Below are 23,187 nucleotides of genomic sequence, written 5' to 3' on the forward strand. Positions count from 1 at the left end.
AAGAGCAAAGAATGATGAGAAGAAAGTAAAATTACATATTGATAGCTTTAAAAATTATCTAAGTATTTACTTTATTACCCCAAGTTGATGTTACCACGTGCCTAAGGTATCTGGATGGCAGTGATTTCTCTACCTGGAATTACATCTGCAGGACTCAGATTTCCTAAGCAGTTGCTGCTGACAGACTCTGAGACAAATAATCTTCCCACTAGCAGCTGGTTAAGGACCAAACTGGTAAAAATTTCAAACCTGTCAGCTCTTTTCTCTTGAGAACTACTGTAGCAGCACAGCCAGGGTTAGCTCTTTTGTCAAGACTGGGCTGAAACATGACCTCTTGGAGAGAAAAGACTGTATCTCACTGCAGACTGTGATCACTTTTGCTTTGTCAGCGTGGCAAATTGGAAAAAGTATAGGCTTGGATGTCAGATGGGGTTCAATTCCTGTATATGATTCTTATGAGTAGATATCTATAAACACAGAAATCCTCTGAGTCTCAGCAACTTTCTTCTATAAGTTGAGAATAATACTACCCATGTCAAGTGTGGTTTTCCAGTTTAAGTAAGATAATAGCAACTATGAAGAGCCTACCACATGTGGCAGCTCTTATTATTTGTGTTCTAGAATTAAATGCTCTTCTCCTATGGTCCCTCTTTCTGTTTGCCAAGTGATTCTCAACCCCCCATTTGCTGATTCTGGACACCAAGCTGCCCAGGGTCTACTGATTTAGGAAGCAAGCCCAGAGGTCCAGCCTCTCTTGATATTAGGGACACTTGGGTAGTATCCATAGTGAGAAGTCACCCTCTAAATGCCCCTGTAATTGGCTCTGGGACATTAAGGCTGTGAAAATGTAACAAACAGAGCTGCCCACACAATCATTTAATGGTAATAGTACTAATTTATGGTCTTTATATGCAGAGAAGCTGCCCAGAGGGAGTGGAAGCAGGAGGCATTATTGCCAAGGGGCTGTGCAGGTAGCAGGACAGATGTCCTTGCCCACAAGGCATGAAAGACGAACACTGAAAATGAAAAAAGAAAAATAGCCAAGCAGTACAGTTACAGAAATAACTTGTGTGACTTCAAGACATTAAAAATAAAACTGCTTTCCTTGTGTGCCTGCCCTTGACAGTGATTTCATTTTTTAGTCATCTTTCAACTGATTTTGTTTCCTCTGAATGAAGAATACATTTTTCCTTTTTTCATACTTAGACACACACACACACACACACACACACACACACACACACACACAAAGATATATATATGTTTTATCTGCATACTATTTATATACAAACAAGTATACAAACAAAAATAGGTTTAAGTGTTTAATAATATTCTGGTATATTTATTTTTTCAGTAACACATTCCTTATTTGTATAAATGCAGTTGTTCCTCATCTGTATAACAATAGACATAAATACTGTAATACCTGAACACATGCAATTATCTATATGTACCTCAATTTATACCCTTAATGTCACAAACTCTGCCTTTTGGAACCATTCTTTTCTTTTTAAAATATATTTTTATTCATTTCAGAGAGTAAGTGAGAGAGAGAGAGAGAGAAATATTAATAATAAGAGAGAATCATTAATTGATTCCTAAATGAGTAGATATCTATAAACACAGAAATCCTTTTTGCCTTCTGCATGCCCCACCATGGGGACTGAGCTCACAACCCAGGCATATGCCCTGACCAGGAATCTAAACATGACCTCCTGGTTGATGCTCAAACACTGAGCCACACCATCCAGGAGCATCCTTTTCTTTAATATCTCAAAAGGGGTTCAAGCCCACAACCTGCATGCCATGGGAAGTCCAGCGCCTTCTCAGCATTTCAGAAGATTGCCTCCTGGCTACCTCTAGTCTTAAAGTTCCTCAGTGGTTTCTATAGTTACTATAACTTTATAGTAAGGGTTGGAATAAGAAAGTGTGAAGCTCCTGCTTTGTTCTTTTTCAGAATTGTTAAGCAATTCTTAAAGAGTTTTAAACATATAGCCAGATTTTTTTGTAAAAACTACTTGAGTGAAAAGAATAAGATTAAAGACAGAGACACATACTGCAAGCTTTGTGTGACATAGAATGTATACAGCATAGAATGTACTGTTGTAATAGTTAAAGGACTTGATATAAAATATCTTAATCTCCAATGAAACGAATGTTATGGCAAAGTAAATGTACCTTAATGCCATTGCTGTATAATTGAAGACATTAACACTTATCATACATAATCCATTAAGAGAGTCTATTGCTTAATAGTTTCCTACAGTTTCTTTAGCATATCTGAAATCATATAATAAATAGTGGAAATATTGGTTAGCCATTTCATAAATCTGATCCATAGTAAGTAAGTTCATGATTTCATACTGAGCAAACTGTCCTTGCAAAAATAGGCACTTGTGTAATTATCTCAATTATATAAATCTCATTTTTGGACCTACACTGAATCCAGATTTTATAATTAGTTCTTTTACACAGATGCTTCATAAGGATGATCAGGTGAAGTAGGGAAGCCAAACATCTGCTGAAAAGGCCCATTTAAAATATTGTAATTGGTGAATTAAAATATGCTTAAAAATGAATTTATGAATTTAGGGTTATATTTTTAGCAGATTACAAATGCCTGTTTGTTTTATATTTTAAAGTTTGGTTTTATGAATAGGCTGGGACATTCGGGTAATGGGAGAGGAAGGAACCAAGAAAAGCTAATATTGCAAACTAAATCATGAGCATAGAATTGAAAGGAAGTTTTTCCATGTGAATTATAAAGAGTGACAACTACTAAATTTAATTAGGAAAAAGGGGAAATGTGGAAAGGAAAAAATCCCTTTATCATACAAAATTGAGCATCCTCCCAACCACACAGAATATACTTTAATGTATGTTTTAAAATACAACAGCTAAAGACTAATAAGGTAAATTGGAAAATACAAAATCTAATCTTAAAACTTTTCAGAGGCTTCCTATTGTTATTAATATAAGGCCCAAACTCAACACAGCACCTCTAGAACTTCATGAGCTTTTCTTTCTTAAACTTCAGTCCCCATGTCTCATCCTAGCCCCATTCTCTCCTTGACCATAGTGATCTAAGCTGTTTGTACCTTTATACAGGTTACTCCTTCTCTCTGCTTAGTAGTCCTTGATGCCTCTCTTCTTCCAGCCATTCAACAGAGCTAAGCTCAGCTGTCACTGTCTCCAGGAAGTCTTCCCTCACCTGACTCTCTGCCTTTCCTCCAAAGAACTGGCTTATCCTCTGTTGTCATTTCTTTCACTTGGTCTATAAGTTTCATGAAGACAGGGATGGTACCCTATTCATATTTATCTTTTTCAATACTGCTGTCATGAGTTGAATTGTGTCTCCTGCAAATAGATTTTAAAGTCTTAACTCCCAGTATCTGTGAATGTGACTTCAAGAAAATAGGATTTTTGTCGATAATCAATTTAAGATGAGGTCATTAATATGGATCCTAATCCAGTATGACTGGTGGTCTTATCAAAAATAAAAAGGAATGTTGGACATAGAGATAGACACACACACCCGCCAGAAACTTATTGAGAAGCCTGGGAGGAACTAGCGCTTTGATCTGGACTTCTAGGCTCCAGAATTATCAGACAATAAATTTCAATTTTGTAAATCACTCAGTTTGTGGCACTTTGTTCCAGTAGCCCAGAAAACTATCAATAATGTAACCTGGAGCTGAAAGTTTTTAAAGAATGAATGAAGTAACTCACCACAGTGTTTTACCAGCCTGATCCCTTTCTTATACAGTTCTCTATAGCATGCTTATGCGAACAAGATTCAGTGATCTTTTATTTAATTCAGTAATTAATTTTAAAAATTACTTTTGAAGTATCTACTTAGTTCGTAACACTCCTTGGGAACATAAATAAAAGCATTATTGTTCCTTCTAAAGCAGTCAGCTAAAGTATACACATCTCTATTATGTGAAATACTTGACATTTAAAAGTATGCCTGTGCCATGTGATCATTTAGTCTTTGAACACATCAATCATTAATTCATTCTCTAAATACTTATTGAAAAATTACTCTATGCCATCACTGTGCTCAGCATGGCCTATTTTATGCAACCCCCTTCTTTCTAGGGTCATATAATTTAGTTGAAGAGAGAAGATAAATGTATATAAAATATTAATTTGTAAAGTGATTTAATCTAACTGCTAACATTTTCTGTGCTTATATCCAGATTGTTGAGAATTGCTGAAGGAAAAATAAATTATTAGAGGAGTAATAGCCACTAAACCTTAACTACACAATCAGCCATTCCTTGTAACTTGTCTGCATTTCTCCAATGAATTATCTCTTCCATTTTCCTTAATAGCTATTTTAAAACTTCTGTACTTTTCTCAAATCTCTGACCTCACTATTTTATTCATTCTTGGTCAGTGTCCATACTTCCTTGCTATCAGAATGAATTGAAGATGAGAACTCCTTTAATGTTCTACCATTAAGTCTATATTCTTAATCTTCATCTACAGCACCCCATTCTCCTTTCCACCTAACTGAGAAGAGAAAATGTCCTCCTATCTCCATTTATTAACGTACCCCAAAATATTTATTAAGCACACCATCAGGGAATAAATATAAATTGGTGAGTATAAGAGATATAATTCCTTTCCTCCTGGAGCCTGTATTCTGCCTAAGATTACTTGTTGCTTTCACCTAAACTATTTTTATTTTCTCAAATAAGCCGTGTCATCTCTCAGTTCTGGATCTTTGAATACATGTTTTCCTCTGCAGGAATGTTCTCTCCCAACTCCCCCTCCCCCTTTTTTTTCCTGGCTCACATTCATCTCCCAGGACTCTAATTGGCAATCAGGACCTATAGTTTGCCTTCTCTGACAGTCAGACCCAACCCAAGATAGGCAGTCCAGCTCTCTGCTCCCATAGACTCTGTTCCTCTCTCATTAACTTACGACTGGATTTTTATTGCCTCTTCATCTTACCTTCTACTAGATAAGAACCATGCCTTTCTAGTTCAAGGATATAACCACAATGTTTAGGCCAGTACTTACACTTGATTAGTCATCAGTATGCTTGTTGAATGAGTTAATTCATTCTATTTAAGTCACATGTGTCAAACACAAGGCCCGCGGGCCAAATCCAGCCCTCCAGGCCTTGCAATGTGGCCCGCACCGCGCTGTCATCACTGCACTCTGCTGTCAGTTTATGACATTGTCAGTTTATGACTGTTCAGTAAACCATTCGGCCCGCGATTTAGGCTGGATTTTAGATTTTGGCCCCTTCTCTGATTGAGTTCGACACCCCTAATTTAAGTAAAAGTGAAAAGGCTGATACAGATAACTGGTTCTACTGGAATTCAATTTAGAAATGCATCACTATAGTAAGTTAAAGTTGGCAAAGACTTGAGTTGTCTTGAAAATTAAAGTGGTGAAGGCATTTCAAATTCAGGAATAGACATACTCTCATAAAAAAGCACCACAGTAAGATCAGCTTGCCTGAAGGAAGCTTAGCTGGAGAGAAGGAATAGTGACGAGAGAATATGTAAAATTTCTATATAGCAAATGAACAGTCAATTTGAAGTAATAGAGCAACATAATGAATGTAGAACTTTAGGGAATAATAACCAGGAAAACATTTGCAGAATGGGTTGTAGAAAAATGGAGGGAAAAACTAACATTGGGTAATACAAATCATAAGCCTTTTACAATAAAGCAGACATGATTGGATAAGCATTTGATTTAGTGAAATAGCTGGGGAGAAGAATAATATATTCTGATAAAATATAACAACTGTTGTATTATACAACATTGTAATGAATATCATAGCAACTCTCTGCCAAGTATCATAATAAGCCCTCGATTCAGTGATGCCAATCTCAGAGCTTCCAGTTTACTCTGAAATATTCTTCTAATTGGAAAACACAGAAGACAGGAAAGAAGGGGGTTATAAGTGCATTCTTTCAAGCTTATGAGTTTAAGGTGACAAATCAAACTCAAGAGAGTATTGAGGTACAAAAAGTTTGAGCACTTACCATAGTAATGATAATTGAAACTATGGAAATGGGTTCTCTACAAGAAAGAGATTATGGAGAGAATAGGATTCTATGGAGTGTGCCTCAAGGAATAACTATTATTCTAAGGAAGCGATTATCAAATTTAGCATACATCCCCCAAAGTTTCCATCCTATGCAGGATCATCTGGCATGGGCCCCAAGTTTTACATTTCTAACAAGCTCCCACATGATGCTAATGCTAGCAGGGTAAGGACCATATTTGTAGAACCACTTTGTGATTCTAGAACAATAAAATGAACATAAATAAAATGAAGAGGGAAGTAATAAGAATAGGAACAGGGCAGTACAATGTTATGAGCGAAGGAATGCAAAAGTAACCAGTAGAGTTTTGTGAAATGCAGAAAGAACAAAAGGCCATCAGAAATGTTTATGCCTTTTGGAAGAAAATTCTGTATCAGTATGATTTCCATTAGAAAGGAAAGAAGAGCTAGATATGTGCACAACCACTCAGACCATAAGAATTAGATTCTGTTCTTGAGGCTGCCCTAACAAATTACCACGAACTGGGTGGCTTAAGATTGATTCACTAGTCCTGGAGCCTGAAAGTTTAAAATCTAGGGTTCAGCAAGATTCATTGCTTCTGGAAAGTTCTGAAGGACAGTTTGCTCCACATCTGTTCCCTAGACTTTGTCAGTTTCTCCATTCTTGGTTATTCCTTGACTTGCAGATGCATCACTTCAACTTCTGCCTCTGTTATCACAAGCATTCTTCTCTGTGTGTCTGTGTTTCTGTATCTAAGTTTCCTCTTCATTCAAGGTCACCAATTATTGGATTAGGACCCACACTAATCCAGTACAATTTCATCTTAAATTGATTATATCTGCAAAGACCCTGTTTTCAAGTAAGGTCACATTTACAGGCACATAGGACTTCACACTACCTTTGAAAGGGACATAATTCAACCAATAGCAGATGTCATATGAGTAGATGGTGGTGTTTGGAATGAGATGGATGAGATTGAGAAGGGTGTGTGTGAAAAGGAAACAGTAAATATATGGTGTTTAAAAGTTTCAGCCCCTAAGAAAGGTGGCTATGGCAAGTTTATGAGATGGTATTTTCAGGATAGGACAAAGCCAAGAGAGAAAAAAGCAGTGAGTAAGAGACAGAATATTTTAGAGGGGTGAGTAATAATAAGTAAAGTTCTGGAGTAGAGAGGAACATTTGGACTTAGAAAAAAGGACTGATGTTTATTTCATTGAATAAAGGGAAAGCAGAAAGGATAAGTATAGATAGACATGGGGACTTTTACTTAGGCATTAAAGTGATTTGCTAAAATGCATGAGTGGGTATTATGAGTTCCTAAAAGAAAAAAATCTGGAACATTGTAATAAATTAATAGGGTGATCTGTGAGGTATTTTTTAAGTATTATTGAGAAGAATCAAGAGTAAGAAAATAAAGCTTTGGCTTTTAATTAACCACACCTACAGTGTCCAATGAGATTAATTAGTGTCTCAAATTAAAATAAAAGAGATGTAGGTATAGGGAATGCCTGATATTTATTCAAGCAAAAGAATTCTTTCTAAAGAATTTATTTAAGCAAAAGAATTTATGATATTTATTTAAGCAAAAGAATTCTTTCTAAAAGAGATATGAAATAGTCTGTTATCTGTGTAGACCAGATCCACTGTATGTTTTATTTTGTTGTTGTTGTTCTTAACCAAAATGCATATACATTCAGAAGTTAAGTTACCTGTGTACGTGGGTGTTTTCTAAGAGGGGGCTAGCTGGGGTTCAGTTTGGATTTTTTGTTTCCTTTAATAAAAACATGTAGTCAAAATGAACAGAATGCCACTAGTGTTTTCTGTGAAGCAATAAGTACCTTACCTAGCAGATCCTAGATACATTATGTCAGAAGCAGTCTGCTTAATATTGATTTGTGCCTGGCCAGTGTGGTTGAGAGTCAACCTATGAACGAGGAGGTTAGAGTTGGATTTCTTGTCAGGGCACATGCTCATGTTCTGGGCCTGATCCCCACTGTGAAGTGTGCAGGAGGCAGCCAATCAATTATTCTCTCTCATCACTGATGTTTCCATCTCTCTCTCTCTCACTCTCTGTCTCTCTTGCTCTCTCCCTTCCTCTCTGAAATCAATAAAACTATATTTAAAAATTAATAATATCGAATTGTTTAGAGAAGCCCCAAGATTTCTCTCCCAGTCAACTCATATCAGATGAAGTTGAACCAAGTTACTGAAGGACTGCAAGACTTCATGGGGCTTAGTTCTTTACACCCCCAATGAATATATGGGTACATTGTAATCATATGACTTTTAAGCATTTAGTTTTTATTCTGAGCTTCTCCAGTACAGTATCAGTCTCTCTTGCCAAGACTTCTGCTTTCGTTCTCCACCTCTCACTCACACCTCCTCCGCAGCATGGGCAGGAAATAAGGGAAAAGGGTGAACTGTGTTCCTCTTGTTCTCTCTTTTTAGAGTTCAGAAGAGATTTTGTGTGGAAAGAGGTTAAATTAAAGATTTGAACAAGGATCAGGCATTCCCTATACCTACATCTCTCATGTTAATGTAAGGAATAGCCATTTGGGGATAAGTAAAAACTATAGAAAGGGGAACCCAACTGTAGGTAATAGATGTAAAACAAATTATTTCTATATATCACATGTTTGTTAAACAGATCAGTTTTTTTATTTATTTCTTGGGAAATTGGATTTTTTTAATTCCACACTTTTTTCCTTTGCTAGAGTGCTAAAATATGTGGATTTTTCTTCCATGATTTTACTTATATTATTCTGTGGCAGTTTTGTTTATTACTAGCACACACATATGCATATTTAGTATAATTCTTAATAACCAGACATTTCACAGTAGAAAGTGTTAGGGTCAATATTTGTGGTGAGACCTACCAACCCTTTTCATGGAGTTAATTTTATAAATGACTAGTCTACCAAGGAACACATGAAAATATGTGATGTAAATGGCAGAGCTTTTAAGATTGTAGTTCTGAAAAAATACTCAGAATGTAAGAAAACACAGACAGGCAATTCAATGCACTCAGAAAACAAATTAATGAACAAAATGAGTAGTTTACCAAAGAGATTGAAACTTTAAAAAGGAACCAATCAGAAATTCTGGAAATGAAGCATGAACTTAAGAAGATTAGGAATGATCTATTAAGCATAAGAAACAGAGCCAACCAGATGGAGGAAAGAATCAGTGATAGCAAAGATAGGCAATGACACAGATGAAAGAAGAGAAATCTGAGCATAAAGAAAAATGAAAGAGTTGCATAACAACTATATTACTATACCAGAAAAAGCAATATTAGACTAATAGGCATACCAGAAGAAGAGAGAGAGAAAGAAATGGAGAGTCTATTCAAACAAATAGTGGATGAGAACCTCCCAAAACTATGTAAATATCTATGTCCTTGAATCCAGAAAGCAAATAGAACACCTAGTTAACAGGGATATTTCTTAATTATGGACACTTCTTTTCAAAACAATGACCAATTCTCTAAATTGGAACATCCCCTAAAAATCAATGTTTTGCTATATTCAGTTTGGTTACTCAGATCTTTGTGAATATCACTGTATTTACACCGTTAAATATCAATCTAGCTTATTTTATCAGAAATTCATATTTTGGGGGATTGCTAGGCATCTCCATCTCAATAGTCAACCCAATGGAGCTGGAATTTTATGAACATCGTGTGACAGAATTCAGAGCAGCTGACTCTAGTCATTTAGGCAGTCTGGAATCCAGAGGATGTCTTGGTTTGAAAGGTGCATTCTCTTTTATCAATTCTAACTTAACCTGCAGGACACATCTTTGACACTAAACATCTGTTGATTCTTCTCCTGCTCTTCTAAGTCTTGCTTACATAACACTAGTACTATAAGAGAACTCATCATAACCAGTTAAATGATGCCAGTGTGTCTAGGTGTCTGTTTTTCAAAACAATTTATGGAGGAAAGATAATTTTTCTTAATTTATCAAGCATCTATTATATGCCAGTTACAGTGGTGCCTCACACAACGAACTTAATTCGTTCCAGGAGCAAGTTTGTTATGCGAAAAGTTCATTATGTGAAACGCGTTTTCCCATAACAATACATGTTAAAAAAAATAATTCGTTCTGTAGCATAAAATATGCTAAGATGACATAAAAAAAGATAAATTTTTTGTTATTATTTTTATTTAGATACATCTAAAAACATAATTTTTTTTAAAAAAAACACACATTTTTTTAATTTTAAGACAGACTAAGTAGACTCTACCGAATCTTGCACATCTTCATCCATTTTCTGCTTTTTGGCCGATGGTTTCATGAAAAACCTGTCCAAAGTCGTTTGTTTTTCTCTTTTCTCCAACATCTGCCGGAAATAACGGACAAGAATATCGGAGTAAAGATCGTTGATCCTGTTTGCTTCAGCTGAATCCGGATACAGTGTATTGAGTTTAACTTAAAAGGACGACTGCCGTGATACGTGCGTGATTTAATTCGTAATGAAGAACGATTGCCACGATACGTGCTTAAGTTAAGCGCAGTGACTAACGACTGCCTGCAGTGCCTGCGCGGAAGGATGCAATACATCGGCAGCGATCGTGGAAGCTCGGGCAAAGCGGTCTTGGAAGCTCGGGCGACTTCGTTGTGTGAATCATGAAATGAAGTTCGTTGTGTGCAGCGTTCGCTGTGCGAGGCGTTCTTTATGCGAGGCACCACTGTACTATACAACACAGATACACTTATTCCCTCATTACAGATCAGTAGTTTACACAGTTAGTAGGTGAGAGAATCAGGATGCAAAGCTGGCTATGCTGTTCCCCAGTCAGAGTTCACCTGAAGCAGGGTAACTACTTAAGAGTCATCAACTGCACTACAGCCCTCTTCTTTTCAGCTGTCCCTCACTCACTAAGCCACCAACTTCATCTTTAAGGAGAATCTTTCTAAGAGACATGTGGCTTTTTCTGTCTTCTTATATTTATTTTTCCATTCATTTTGTATGTAAAATATACTTATAAGGTAACTACAGTTGTCTCCCTTTATTCATGGAGGATACATTCCAAGACCTCCAGAGGATGCCTGCAATGGCTAGTACTGAAACCTGTATATACTGTGTTCCTTCATATATATACATGCCTATGGCAAAAATTAATTTATAAATTAGGCACATTAAGATATTTACAGCAATAACTGATAATAAACTAGAACAATTAAAAACAATCCTATATATCAATAATAAAGAACTAATATGCTAATTTGACTGGACAGCAGAACAACCTTCTGGAACGACCTTCTGGATCAACCAGTGGGCAGAGGACAGGGCCTCAAGGCAGCTGGGGATGCAAGGCAGCTAGGGCCACAAAGCAATCAGGGCTGTGAGGGCCAAGTCCCTTGCACAAATTTTGTGCATCGGGCCTCTAGTATCTTACCTAATAATTGACCAATAATTGACCGTACCTCTGCTATGCCCACAGCCAATCAGAGTGAGTATGCAGATTAGAAGGCCAAAGATGGCAGCCACCCAGCTGCTCCAGGTGTGGAATGGCCAGGTGGGGCAGGACGCCAGTTATGAGAGGGAGGGTGGGGGGTGAAAGGATCTACAGGAGCAGAGTGTCGGAGTGAAGACAAGACTGCAGATTAAGACAAAGATGGCAGACTCTGGCCTCAGTCTGCAGCAAAGACGAAGAAGGCAGACTCTGGCTGGAGCAAAGGCCTGGGTCTTGGGTGCCGGAGGAAAACCTATGCTGGAAACCGAGGGAAAAAAGGCCTATTGCACAAATCTCTTCATGCAACGGACCTCTAGTACTATAATAAAATTTATGTGAATGTGATCTCTCTCAAAATATCTTTGTACAGTTCACACTTCATGGATACACTAGAAAAGAGATGATTCATGTCCCAGGTGGGATGGAGTGGGACAGTGAGATATTTCATCATGCTATTCAAAATAGTACACAATATAAAACTTATGAATTGTTTATTTCTGAAATTTTTAAGATTTCAGATGGTGGCCAGGACCGGTTTGGCTCAATGGATAGAGCGTCGGCTTGGGGACTAAAGGGTCTGGGTTCAGTTCCGGTCAAGGGCATGTACCTTGGTTGCGGGCGTATCCCCAGTGGGGGGGCGGTGCAGAAGGCAGCTGATAGATGACTCTCTCTCTCATTGATGTTTCTAACTCTCTATCCCTCTCTCTTCCTCTCTGTACAAAATCAATAAAATATATTTAAAAAAAAAAAAAGATTTCAGATGGTGGTTGACTATGGATGACTGAAACCATGAATAGCAAAACCACAAATAAGGGGTACTTGTTTTATATAACTGGCCTTGTTCTATTGCATAGCATAAATCAGACAAAAAATCCTGTCATCATGAAGTTTATGTTTTCATCAAGGAGACAGACAAAAAATAAATAACATAAAATACATATATGACTTGCGTAGTATATTACAAGATATAATAAATGCTAAAGTAAAATGAAAAGTAGAGCAGAAGAAGGAAGTGGAGTGCATGGTTGGGGGATAGTATTAAATAAGTAGGTCAGGTTCAGGCTCCTAGAGAAATTGAAATTTGTACAAAGCTCTGAAGAAAGTGCATTCGAGGCAAAAGGAACAGATAAATGCCCTAAGGTAGAAGTGTGTCCAGTGCGTTCTAGAATTATCAAGTCTGTGAGTGTCTGGAGAGGAATGAAGGAGGGAAATATTAGCTAATAAGGGGAGATAATGATCCTTTAATGTAGAAACCCTGCCTCCGCTTCTCTAGAATATGTACAAGGAACTCCCAGTGCCTCCAAACTGATTATTTGGATGGTCTTTTTGCTCAGCAGTCCTAGCCCACATTTGTCTTCATAGACTAGTCCTCCAAAAAGCACTGGCATCCTCTGAGTTTAGAACATTCCAGCCAGATTCAGCCCATTAACTCATATGTACCCACTCATGAATCATTATTTCTATAGTGTTTCTAGTTAATCCATTCATTTATGTTGACCATAGTCAAAAGCAACAATGCATAACATGTACTCAGGGGTGTTTGTTGAAAAATAGATATATGAGTGAGGTTAGTGAATGAATGAATGAATGAATGGAGGTAGATTGAATCTCATGACACAGATGGATATTCCCATCTCTAAATAAACTTGTATTCTGGATGTAGACGAAAGCTACACATTTACTTACGTTTAATTAAGTATCTGGAATATGGTTGAGTGCTGATTAAATATTAATTCTTTTTAAATGTATTCATTTTTTTCATCAAAGTAAGAAAAATCAGAGATTTTTAGTAGCTTCAGAAACATTTTCTGACTCCTACTAAAAATATTTTGCTTCACCTTGAATAGAGTCACTAGTTAAAATGTTTTTAAACCTAATCTCAGAGAAAAAAGTTATTAACTTTTTAGTGATATAATTTTATCGAGAGCATCCACAGTGATTTCACTGTGCTGGTACAAACTTTAAATGTCAACTATATAATTATGCCCTTTGTTGGATTTAAACTTGTTTAAAGTGGTGATTTGTTTCTTGAGCTCTTCTGTAACCTAGATTGACTGTGGCATTTACTGTTGACATAGTGAATCAGAGTCCCTGGATTTGTTTTAACCTTTTCTTTCTACAGGATGGATTGACTTCTATAGTACTCCAAGTGCAATAGATTGAGTCTAGAATGTGGCTATGAAACTTTTGTAACTATATTTTTAAGCACCCTATAATCATATATAAATACAAAGTAATAGGGTTAGAAAACATGAACTGATATGTATTTTGAATTTCAAAGGAAAAGCCAATTAAGTGTATTTTATTTATTCTGGATCATCATTTGCTTATTAAACAGGTTTTTTTTAACCTGAGGCAAACAGATACATGTATAGATCTGTGGAAGCCAGAGCATCAGTAAAGAATAATTACCCATTTTGTAGGAAATTAGTGAACACTAATTTTAATTGCTCTATCAACTTAAATCCATTTTCCATTTATATTAACAATTATTATATTTAATTTAACAAAAATTATTCTATTGCAAATATAATTTCAGAGGTATTTCTTTATAATTTGCTATGCCACTGTTTCTCCATTAACTAATCATCTTAAGAGCACATAGTTCTACTTAATATTCAATTAAAGCATAGTAAAATGGAGTATTTTTAAAAGTGTTTTTCATTGTTTTTGTATGAAGTGCCAGGTAGGTGTGTTGTTGGTCTTCATTATGATAAAACAGGTGACCTAGTTTTTTTTAATTAGGTTACTAGGTATGTGTGGTTAAAAATAAAAAAGTCTTACACCAAGTAAGTTACAGAAATTTTCTGTTTTTACTAAAAAAAAAAAAATTACTTGATATATAATATATCTCTTTCAAAGTAATGTGCATGTTAATTATTATAATTTTAATGTATGCTATAATTATTATTCTGAATGTATATTCAGTCATATCCTGAAAAGGATATTTTTATGCTTTTAAAGATTCTATGAGTCATTATTTTTAAATGACCTCATAGTGATTTTAATAACTATTATTATCATTCCATTGGTACATATAAATAAAAAATTTGTAAGTCATAGCACAGTAAAAATTATCTTTCAGTGTAGAAACTTTCATATTTAAAGTGATTTTGATATCCTGTGATATAAGAGTGATAGAGAATATTATCTGTTTCTTTATTCTTTTTTTTAAATATATTTTATTGATTTTTTACAGAGAGGAAGAGAGAGGGATAGAGAGTTAGAAACATTGATGAGAGAGAATCATCGATCAGCTGCCTAGGGTGTGCAAGCCCTTGACCGGAATCAAACCCGGAACCTTTTAGTCTGCAGGCTGATGCTCTATCCACTGAGCCAAACCGGTTTCAGCTGTTTCTTTATTCTTAAGAATGTATATGGAGATCATTTTTTTTTTTTTGTGTGTGTGTGTGTGTGTGTGTGTGTGTGTGTGTGTGTGTGTGACTAGCCTCACTATTACTTAATAACAGTACCATGAAATGTGAAGATATGACAAAGTGGCCAGAGAAGAAAATGGGAAATGCAAGCATCTAGTTTCTTTTCCTTATCTTCTCTCTAAAATTACTACTTAAATCTCAATGTCTCTTCCTTGTGGCTTTTGTTTCTAATTTGGGAAATTTTCTAAGTGTTGTACTGTTCATCCTGAAATTTCAAGAGTGTCTAGGTTTGTACCCAAATAATTCTCTATGCCAGAGTAACAGCAACAATGAAGAGGAGCCCACAGACTCAACGTGAGCAGAACTGTACTTGTGTTTTGCCTGGCTCATGTAGGATCCTTTCACACTCTTGCCTGATCCCTATTTTGTCCAATCACCCAGTAGGAGCTGATTAGCTAGAGAAGAACAAATAAGTGTGCAGTCATAAAGTAGAACAAAACTAAGGGCCACAAGGGATTGACTTCAAGAGCTTTGGCTCGACTCATTGGCATTAATCAATAAGTCTTCAAATATTTAAAGAAGAACAAATCAACTGAAGTAGAACCCTGGCTGTTATTTATCACTGTTATAATAAATTAAGGATTAAAGTTTTTAGGCTGTTGAAATGTGCTAATTGCATTTTCTTAAAAAAAAAAAAAAAAAAAAAAAAAAAAAAGCTTTCCTTTCTCTGTTTCTTCCCCCTTAGGTTTAGGCTTCAGTATTGCAGGAGGTGTGGGGAACCAGCACATTCCTGGAGACAACAGCATTTATGTAACTAAAATCATAGATGGAGGAGCCGCACAAAAGGATGGGAGGTTGCAAGTAGGAGACAGACTACTCATGGTGAGTGTGACTCCAGCAAAACTATGTTCATATTTATAAAGCTCCTTTCCCAGCATAGGAATCTTGGTTGGTTGAGACTCTCATAACAAAATACCAAAGACTAGGTAGCTTAAACAACAGAAATGTGTTCTCATAGTTCTTTCTTAAAGCTAGGGAGTTCAAGATCAAGATTCTGGCTCATTCAGTGTCTGGTAGAATCTTTCTTCCTGGCTTGCAGACATTTATCTTCTCTGTGTGTCCTCACCTGGCCTTTCTAGATGCTTGTGCTGAGAGAAGATCCCTCTGTGTCTTTCTCTTCTTCCTAGGCCACCAGCCCCACCAGAATACAGCTTCACCTTTAACTCATTTAATTAATAACCTTTGTTGCCTCCTAAATACCCTATCTCCAAATACAGTGATGTTAGCAGTCAGAACTACAATATATGAATTTGCAGGGAAGGGACACAATCCACTCCAGAGTAGTGATCATGGACAGAAATAGACAAGAAGGGAGAGCATATTTTGTGGTAAGAGATCTCAAAAGTACACATATAATTGTATCTGACTTGTTGACATTTAAAAAAACAGAAATCTAAATTATCACCAATTTTTATAGATACGTAAGGCACAGAGATTTTAGGTTGTTTTTCCAGTGCAATCCATCTCTTCTTAGAAGGGAGATGCTAAAGCAGAACTACTAAGAGGCAGGCTTTGTATAACAAAGGGAACTGCCTGGTGTGCTGATAAATACATTTGTATATCTCTCTGTGGTTCATTGTTCAATCAGTGTAGACTCAGTCTCTACTTTCCAAGAATTCTCATGTGGAAATGGATCTCTTCCTCCTCTCCCCTCAGACAGCATTGCAGCTGTTATTATATCTGCCAGCAGTCCTCCTGCTTCAGGAGCCCTGCAAATGATTGATACCAACACATGGCCCCCCTTCTAAGCCCTGGGGTTATAAGCTAAACTATGGTAACATCAGACAATGATCAGCAGTGAAACAGTTAAGATTTCACTTAATAAAACTACTTCATGTCCATCAACCCTTTTATATCAAATCTATAAGATAATAATCAAACACTGAAAATTAATAGAAGATACTAGTAAGTATATCTAGTCTTATGTCTGCCCTTAGACAATAGAGTCTCTAATGTATGTCTGTAAGGAGCCATTATCTCCAACACGTTTGTGAGAAGTGTTTGGGAAGGACCAATATATACAGTCTCAGAATAGTAAATTCTAGGACAGGTGCAAGTTTGTAGGTGGAACCTCAAAGTTCATTGTGCCCACTTCATTGATCTAGATAACATGTTTTTAGTCTCACTCTAATCTCATAGTTGTCAGTGACGTTTGTATTGAATTATTTAGACAAGACCTTTATAATATCCTATTTTAAACTTTATTATTGATTTTTATAGAGAAGAAGGGGGAGAAATAGAAAGAGGGAGAGAGGGAGAATGATTGCTTCCCATACATGCCCCAACCAGGATTGAATGTGAAACTTGTGTATATGCCCTGACCAAAAATCAAACCCACAATCTTTGGTGTACAGGATGATGCTCATGTTACTGAAGAAAGTCCTTCTTCAGAAAACTGAAGAAGAACAAAGCAATACTTAGAGAGATGGAGTTACATTTATTATGGTCGGGTCTAGAGGAAAATGTATCTCAAATTCTGGGCCCCAACATGCAGGAATTCTCCCTATTTATATGATCCTACCCTCTTTGTCTCCCAAATATGGAGTGTTTCCGGCCCCCTTTTGCAAGTTCTTAAAGAGCCAGTGTGTGCTGGCCTGGCACCAGCACTGATGACCTTCTCTGGGGAAGTTCAATAGCTTAGTAAAGTGGGAGTAGTCTTAGCAGGCAAGAATTTACAGAAGCCAATTAGCAGGGTTAAAATTTCAAACAGCAGTTTTCATATAAGATGGATGCTTCACTCCAACCAACTGAGCCACACCAGCCAGGTCTATAGTATTTTTTATATTTATTGGCTTTAACTATTTTCCATGTACTTTTAGAAGTGCTTTTCTAATGGCTTATTTTATATAAGCAAAAGGAAACTGAGGTACAAGTAAGAGAGACTTACTTGCTAACTGGTCTTATAGTTAACAATGGGCAGAACTGGGTTTAAAATCCAGGCAATCTGGCTGGCATCCATGCTTAAAACCAACTAAGCATGGTCTTTGCATTTCTTTCCTAGAATTTATCAGTCATTTCTTTCCTTCCTTTAGTTATCATTCAGTCATTTCATTAATTCCTTTATTTAACAAGTAATATATGGTGCACCTTTGATTTCCCAGCAATAACCAGTACTCAGAAACCAACTCTGGCAGAAGAAAACATATGGCAAAAATAAAATAAAAAATGTAGCATTAATGACTTTAGTCAAAGTTGCAACTAAGAGTGTTTGGGTTTTTTTACTACCTGAAGTTACTATCATTTTATTTTATTTTTTAAAACCACTTTATTGAGGTATGGTTGTCATGTAAAAAAAAAATGTACTGTACACATTTTATAAACACAACACGATGAGTTTAGGGATAGGTATACACTCATAAAAACACCAACATCATTAAGGCTGTATACACTGAGTGGCCAGATTATTATGATCTCTGAACACAAAATAATCTGGCCACTCAGTATATATCCTATATAATAAAAGGCTAATATGCAAATTGTCCCTTTGACCAGGAGTTCGACCAGCAGGCAGGCGAACCAACCACCCCTGTCCCCTTCTGCTGGCCAGGCTGGCCAGACCCCACCCATGCACGAATTCATGCACCGGGCCTCTAAAAAAAAATATATATATATATATATATATATATATATATATATATATATTGTATATATATCCTGAGTGGCCAGATTATTGTGTGTTCAGAGATCATATTAATTTGGCAACTCAATGTATATATCCATTATCTCCCAAAGTTTTCTCCTATCTTTGTAATTATTATTATTATTATTACTATTTTTATTAATATAACAATTATTATTTATGTAAAAATATGCTAAGAACACTTAACATAAGATCTAACCTAAGTACATTTTAAATATATAATACAGGCACTATGCTTAATAATAGTACTACCATTTTTATTCTTAATACTTTCTGAATTTTCATGTTTGTTTGCTTTGTGGGTTTTTTTTTTTGTTGTTGTTGTTATTTGTTTGTTTTTTGCCTTTCATGTAAAAGCTGGTTCTTATGAAGTTGTGTCTTTTGGGGGTGTAGCCCTAACAAATTTATTTCAAGAATATAAACTTTTTTAGTTGTTGACTTGGGAATGAAATAAACTGAGATACCCATCTCCCACATGGAGCTAAATTGAAATGAAGAGGACAGTTTCATTCTAAAGTAATGACTGTCATAGATGGTTAGGATGTGACCCAGGACTCATCGTTCTTCTATAAGAGCTTGGTTGTAGACAATTCTGGTATTTCTTCAACTGCTGCTAATGATAAAAATATCATTCTAGATTTGTGTGCTGATTTCTTAGGGTTCCGTTTAAATTTCTAGTTTTATTTTCAAATTCTTTTAAAAACTTGAAGTTTAAATAATTCTGTCAAAGGATTTTCCAGGCAGCATGTTATTATTTTATTATATTTTTTTCAATATTCATTGTAGATACAATGACCTCAAAAATAGCTGTGACATAATCCTTAACTGTTAGAGTGTTAAATAAAGAATAGCTTTAAAAAAATGAATCTTCAACAATAATAGGCCTCTCCCCTCTTATGTAAGGAAAACCTAATTATTACTTCCAAGGCAACTGTCAAGCTGAATTTGGAAATGAAAGAAAATGATTCATTTTATAATATTCTGAAAGAAAAATTACCACGAGGGAGAGAATTAAAAAAATAATCATGGGAGCTACCCCAAAAGACCAATTATCTTGTTTCACCCGAAAAATATTTATTAAGGCTACCCTCTGTCATTTCTTTCCACCCCCTTTATTACCCGACATTCATGTCTTTTTATCTTCCTCATCTTCTAATCTCCTCCCCCAAAAGAAATATGAATAATTTAGGTTCTGTGATTTACTATCTGAACCACACTCTCTAGTTTTCGCTAAATAGCTATTATTTTTTCTAAAGTAATTTGTACCACTTCTTAGGAAAAATCCCCCCTATATTATTCATTCATATTTTTGTAAAGTAAACTGATCTGAAATGAATCTCTTTTCATTTCTTTAGACTTTTGTGGCTGGATCACCACATGTTAGAAAGTCTCTCAACATCTGCCCTTCAGTGAAAGCAATGAAATCACAGTCCTTAGTATGATTCTCTTTTAGACTCATTGTAATAACCCTTCCAGTTATCCTACTAAAATAGCTGAATTATAGCATATATATTGGGTACATTTTTCCTTATGTACTTGATGCATTTCAGAAATGAAGTTTCTAGTTTAGATATTATCTTCTTCCAACTCTTTTTGGTACATCAGAATCTCACAGAAAAGTAGGAAGTAATCTCTTACCTCTGCTAGGATATGCTAAGGATGGAGAATTTATTGCCTCCTAGAGCTATTCATTAGATACTGACTGTCATTAGCAATTTTTTCTTAAAATTATAGCAAAATATATGTACCTATTCATTTCTGTCTTTATTCAAAGTCCTGTCCCTTGGGAAGTTGAATACTAATTTCTCACCCACATTTGTTTGAAAAATTATGTCACTTCTTCACTTCTTGGTCTTTTAAGATGTTTTACAATTTTTCTCTCACTCCTGCAGTAACTTTTTCCACATCTACTTATCTTCCATAAGTACATTACCCATTTAACAAGACATTTTTTTCTTTCTTAATATGTTATTCCTGTATATGACCTTTACATTATTCTACTATAAGAAAAATTATCCTTCCTGTCACATATGTAATAAGCTTCTTAGTTTTTTAGACAATATATATGTTTTATGTCAGATCTCTCTGTTGTTTCATGGGTCAACCAGATATTCTCTTTATCAAAATAATAATTTTTAAATTTTTTCCTGCTGATTGACACTAATCATTCACTAAAATAGTACTTTATTTTGTCAAATGACAATGACATCTGATTTTTGCAGATTATACCAGTAGATTCATGTTATAATCTCAGACTGAATAGATTATATCCTGGCCCTGAACTTTATGGGACAATGATCAGAAGTTAACAGTAATAATTTTCAAATTCTTTCATAGATTTTTATACACTGGTTTTTAGTAAGCCCTACCAAAGAGAAACATAGAGCCATATATATTACAGAAATGCGATGTTGTTCATCTTTTCCTTCACAATACCAGAAATTTGAATCCAGAGTCATCTGTTTATTTTCTCTATAGGGATAAACCTAAACTGTTAATTGTCAAAGCCCCTTGTAATTTAAACTTCATACTCTTAGTCTCTTTTACCTAAAACCTCTGCTTGAAGTTTGAAAAAACAAAACGAAAAGCAAACAAATAAACATAGACAGTGAGAGAACTTTTACATCTTTAACAGAGAACAAGTCTGTATAGGTTGGTTTGTTTTTAATTCTTCTTAAAGGGAAGCAGTAGACAAGGGAAATGGTAACAGGAATCAAAGTAGGTTGGAAAGACAGTGGACTACGAGATAGGATAACTGGATTCAAGTTCCAGGCAGCTAGCACTAACTCTACCTAATTGACCTTGGCAAGTTATATACATCTTTGGTCTTCTATTTTGGCCTCTTTACATGGCAGCATTGTACTTCCCAATTGGGCAGTCAGTACTTTCCAGTGTATTTCAAAATACCAGTCTCATTACTGACTGTGAACATGAAAAGGATCTGTGGTCAAATAAATTTGGGAAATTCTGCAACTTGTAGAATTTCTCTCTTGGAAATTCTCAATAAACTTAGCACATTAAAGAGTTTGTGAAGTCCTGCAGTCAAGGAACTAATTTAACTTTGGTTAATACTATAATTTTCAAAGGTATTCTATTGTGGAATTCTTTTAGGGGAGGAGATAGTTTCTACTCTTTATTTTCTTTTGAAATTTTTTTTCAATTACACTTTACATTCAATATTATTTTGTATTTATTTCAGGTATACAGCATAGTGGTTAGATAATTGTATACTTTACAAAGTGTTCTTCTGATATTTCCAGTACCCAGCTGGCACCATACAGAGTTATTGCAATATTTATAATTTTATTCCCTATGCTGCACTTTACATCCCCATTACTATTTTATAACTACTAATCTGTATTTCTCAGTCCCTTTACCATTTTCACCCAGTCCCCCAACAATCTCCCCTTTCTGGCAATTGTTGGTCTGTTTTCTGTATCTATGAGTTTGTTTCTGTTTTGTTTGTGGAACCTTTTTCTTAAAGTAATGTTTATAAAACACCTATAACTAGTTTTTAGTGGAGTGTACCCTGGGATGTGCTATCTCTTATTCCAAAATTAATATCCCATGGTAATAGGCAGTAAATGGAGGGGATGTGGATGGAAACAATACAGTTTTCTCAGTGAGTATTACAATAGCTGTAAGGACCTAAATTGTTATTTTTAGTAGATTTATAAAATTGCTTCATTTCATCCAAATAGTAATAAGAAAATCATCTTGAACATGATGCAAATATGCAAATATGTTGAAAGTCCTGTTTATTTCTGAATAATGAAGAGGACTTTATTTTCATTGTTAGAACAAACTGAGATAAGAACAAAAGGCTGTACTCTCTGTGCACATGGCTGTTTCTTACCACCAATACACTGCTTCCTCTTAAAAATACCTTTCACCTACTGCATCCCACACAGTCTTCACTCCGACACTTGAGAGATGGATGGGGCAGTCATTGCTATCGTTCTTATTTTCTAGAAAAGAAAGTTGGAACTCAGAGAAGACAAATTAATTTCTAATATTGCATAATTACTAAATTGTGAAAGTAAGTGCAGACCTAGAGATCCATGTCCTAAAACCACATCCCTTTCACCAGTTTACTCAACCTCTCTGGTTCTCAATCCTGGTTACACATTTGAATAGTGTGGTAAGGTTTTGAACTCTGTGGATCCTCAGGCTTCAGTCAACCCTGAATAATCAAATCAGGATCTCTGGGGTAGGAGCACATTTTATTTAACGTAGTTGGGTTTTTATTTTAAGTTTTCCAAATTATTCTAATGTGCACCTAGGTTATGAACCACAGTCCTACCTTTACCTAATCACATCCTCGCCCGCTCTGCTGCTGCTTCACTGCTTCTCCTGAGGGAGACTTTGGTGGAAATGGGCATTTTATCAAGCTGGTACAGATTCACTGAGCAACTTCCAGCAATGGGCTGACAGACATTTACAAATATCTCATCTTTAAAGCTCTGTCCGCTGAAGTTGGAGTCACTTCTGAAACAATGTAAAATAAAACAAACAAACAAAAAACTGGATAATTACTTCCTAGACTTCCTTCTAACTTGTCTCAAATGAAACAGAATTACAATGAAATGCAATTGCAATGACAGTTCATGTAA

The 23,187-nt window shown here is 35.6% G+C and overlaps 1 protein-coding gene across 18 annotated transcripts in view; it reads left to right on the forward strand.

The window, feature by feature from the left end:
• Positions 1 to 23,187, forward strand: part of LOC311628225 (disks large homolog 2) — a gene marked incomplete at its 3' end in the record, with an annotated part of 1,110,130 nt that overhangs the window by 631,530 nt on the left and 455,413 nt on the right. For all 18 annotated transcript variants that reach the window (XM_084895257.1, XM_084895256.1, XM_084895260.1 and 15 more), the window contains one exon: positions 15,620 to 15,756. In XM_084895257.1, coding sequence (XP_084751383.1) covers positions 15,620 to 15,756 — 137 coding nt within the window. The remainder of the gene's footprint in view (positions 1 to 15,619; positions 15,757 to 23,187) is intronic.

This window comes from Pipistrellus hanaki (genome assembly GCF_964339955.1).
Source record: "Pipistrellus hanaki genome assembly, chromosome: 9".
Taxonomy (NCBI): Eukaryota; Metazoa; Chordata; class Mammalia; order Chiroptera; family Vespertilionidae; genus Pipistrellus; species Pipistrellus hanaki.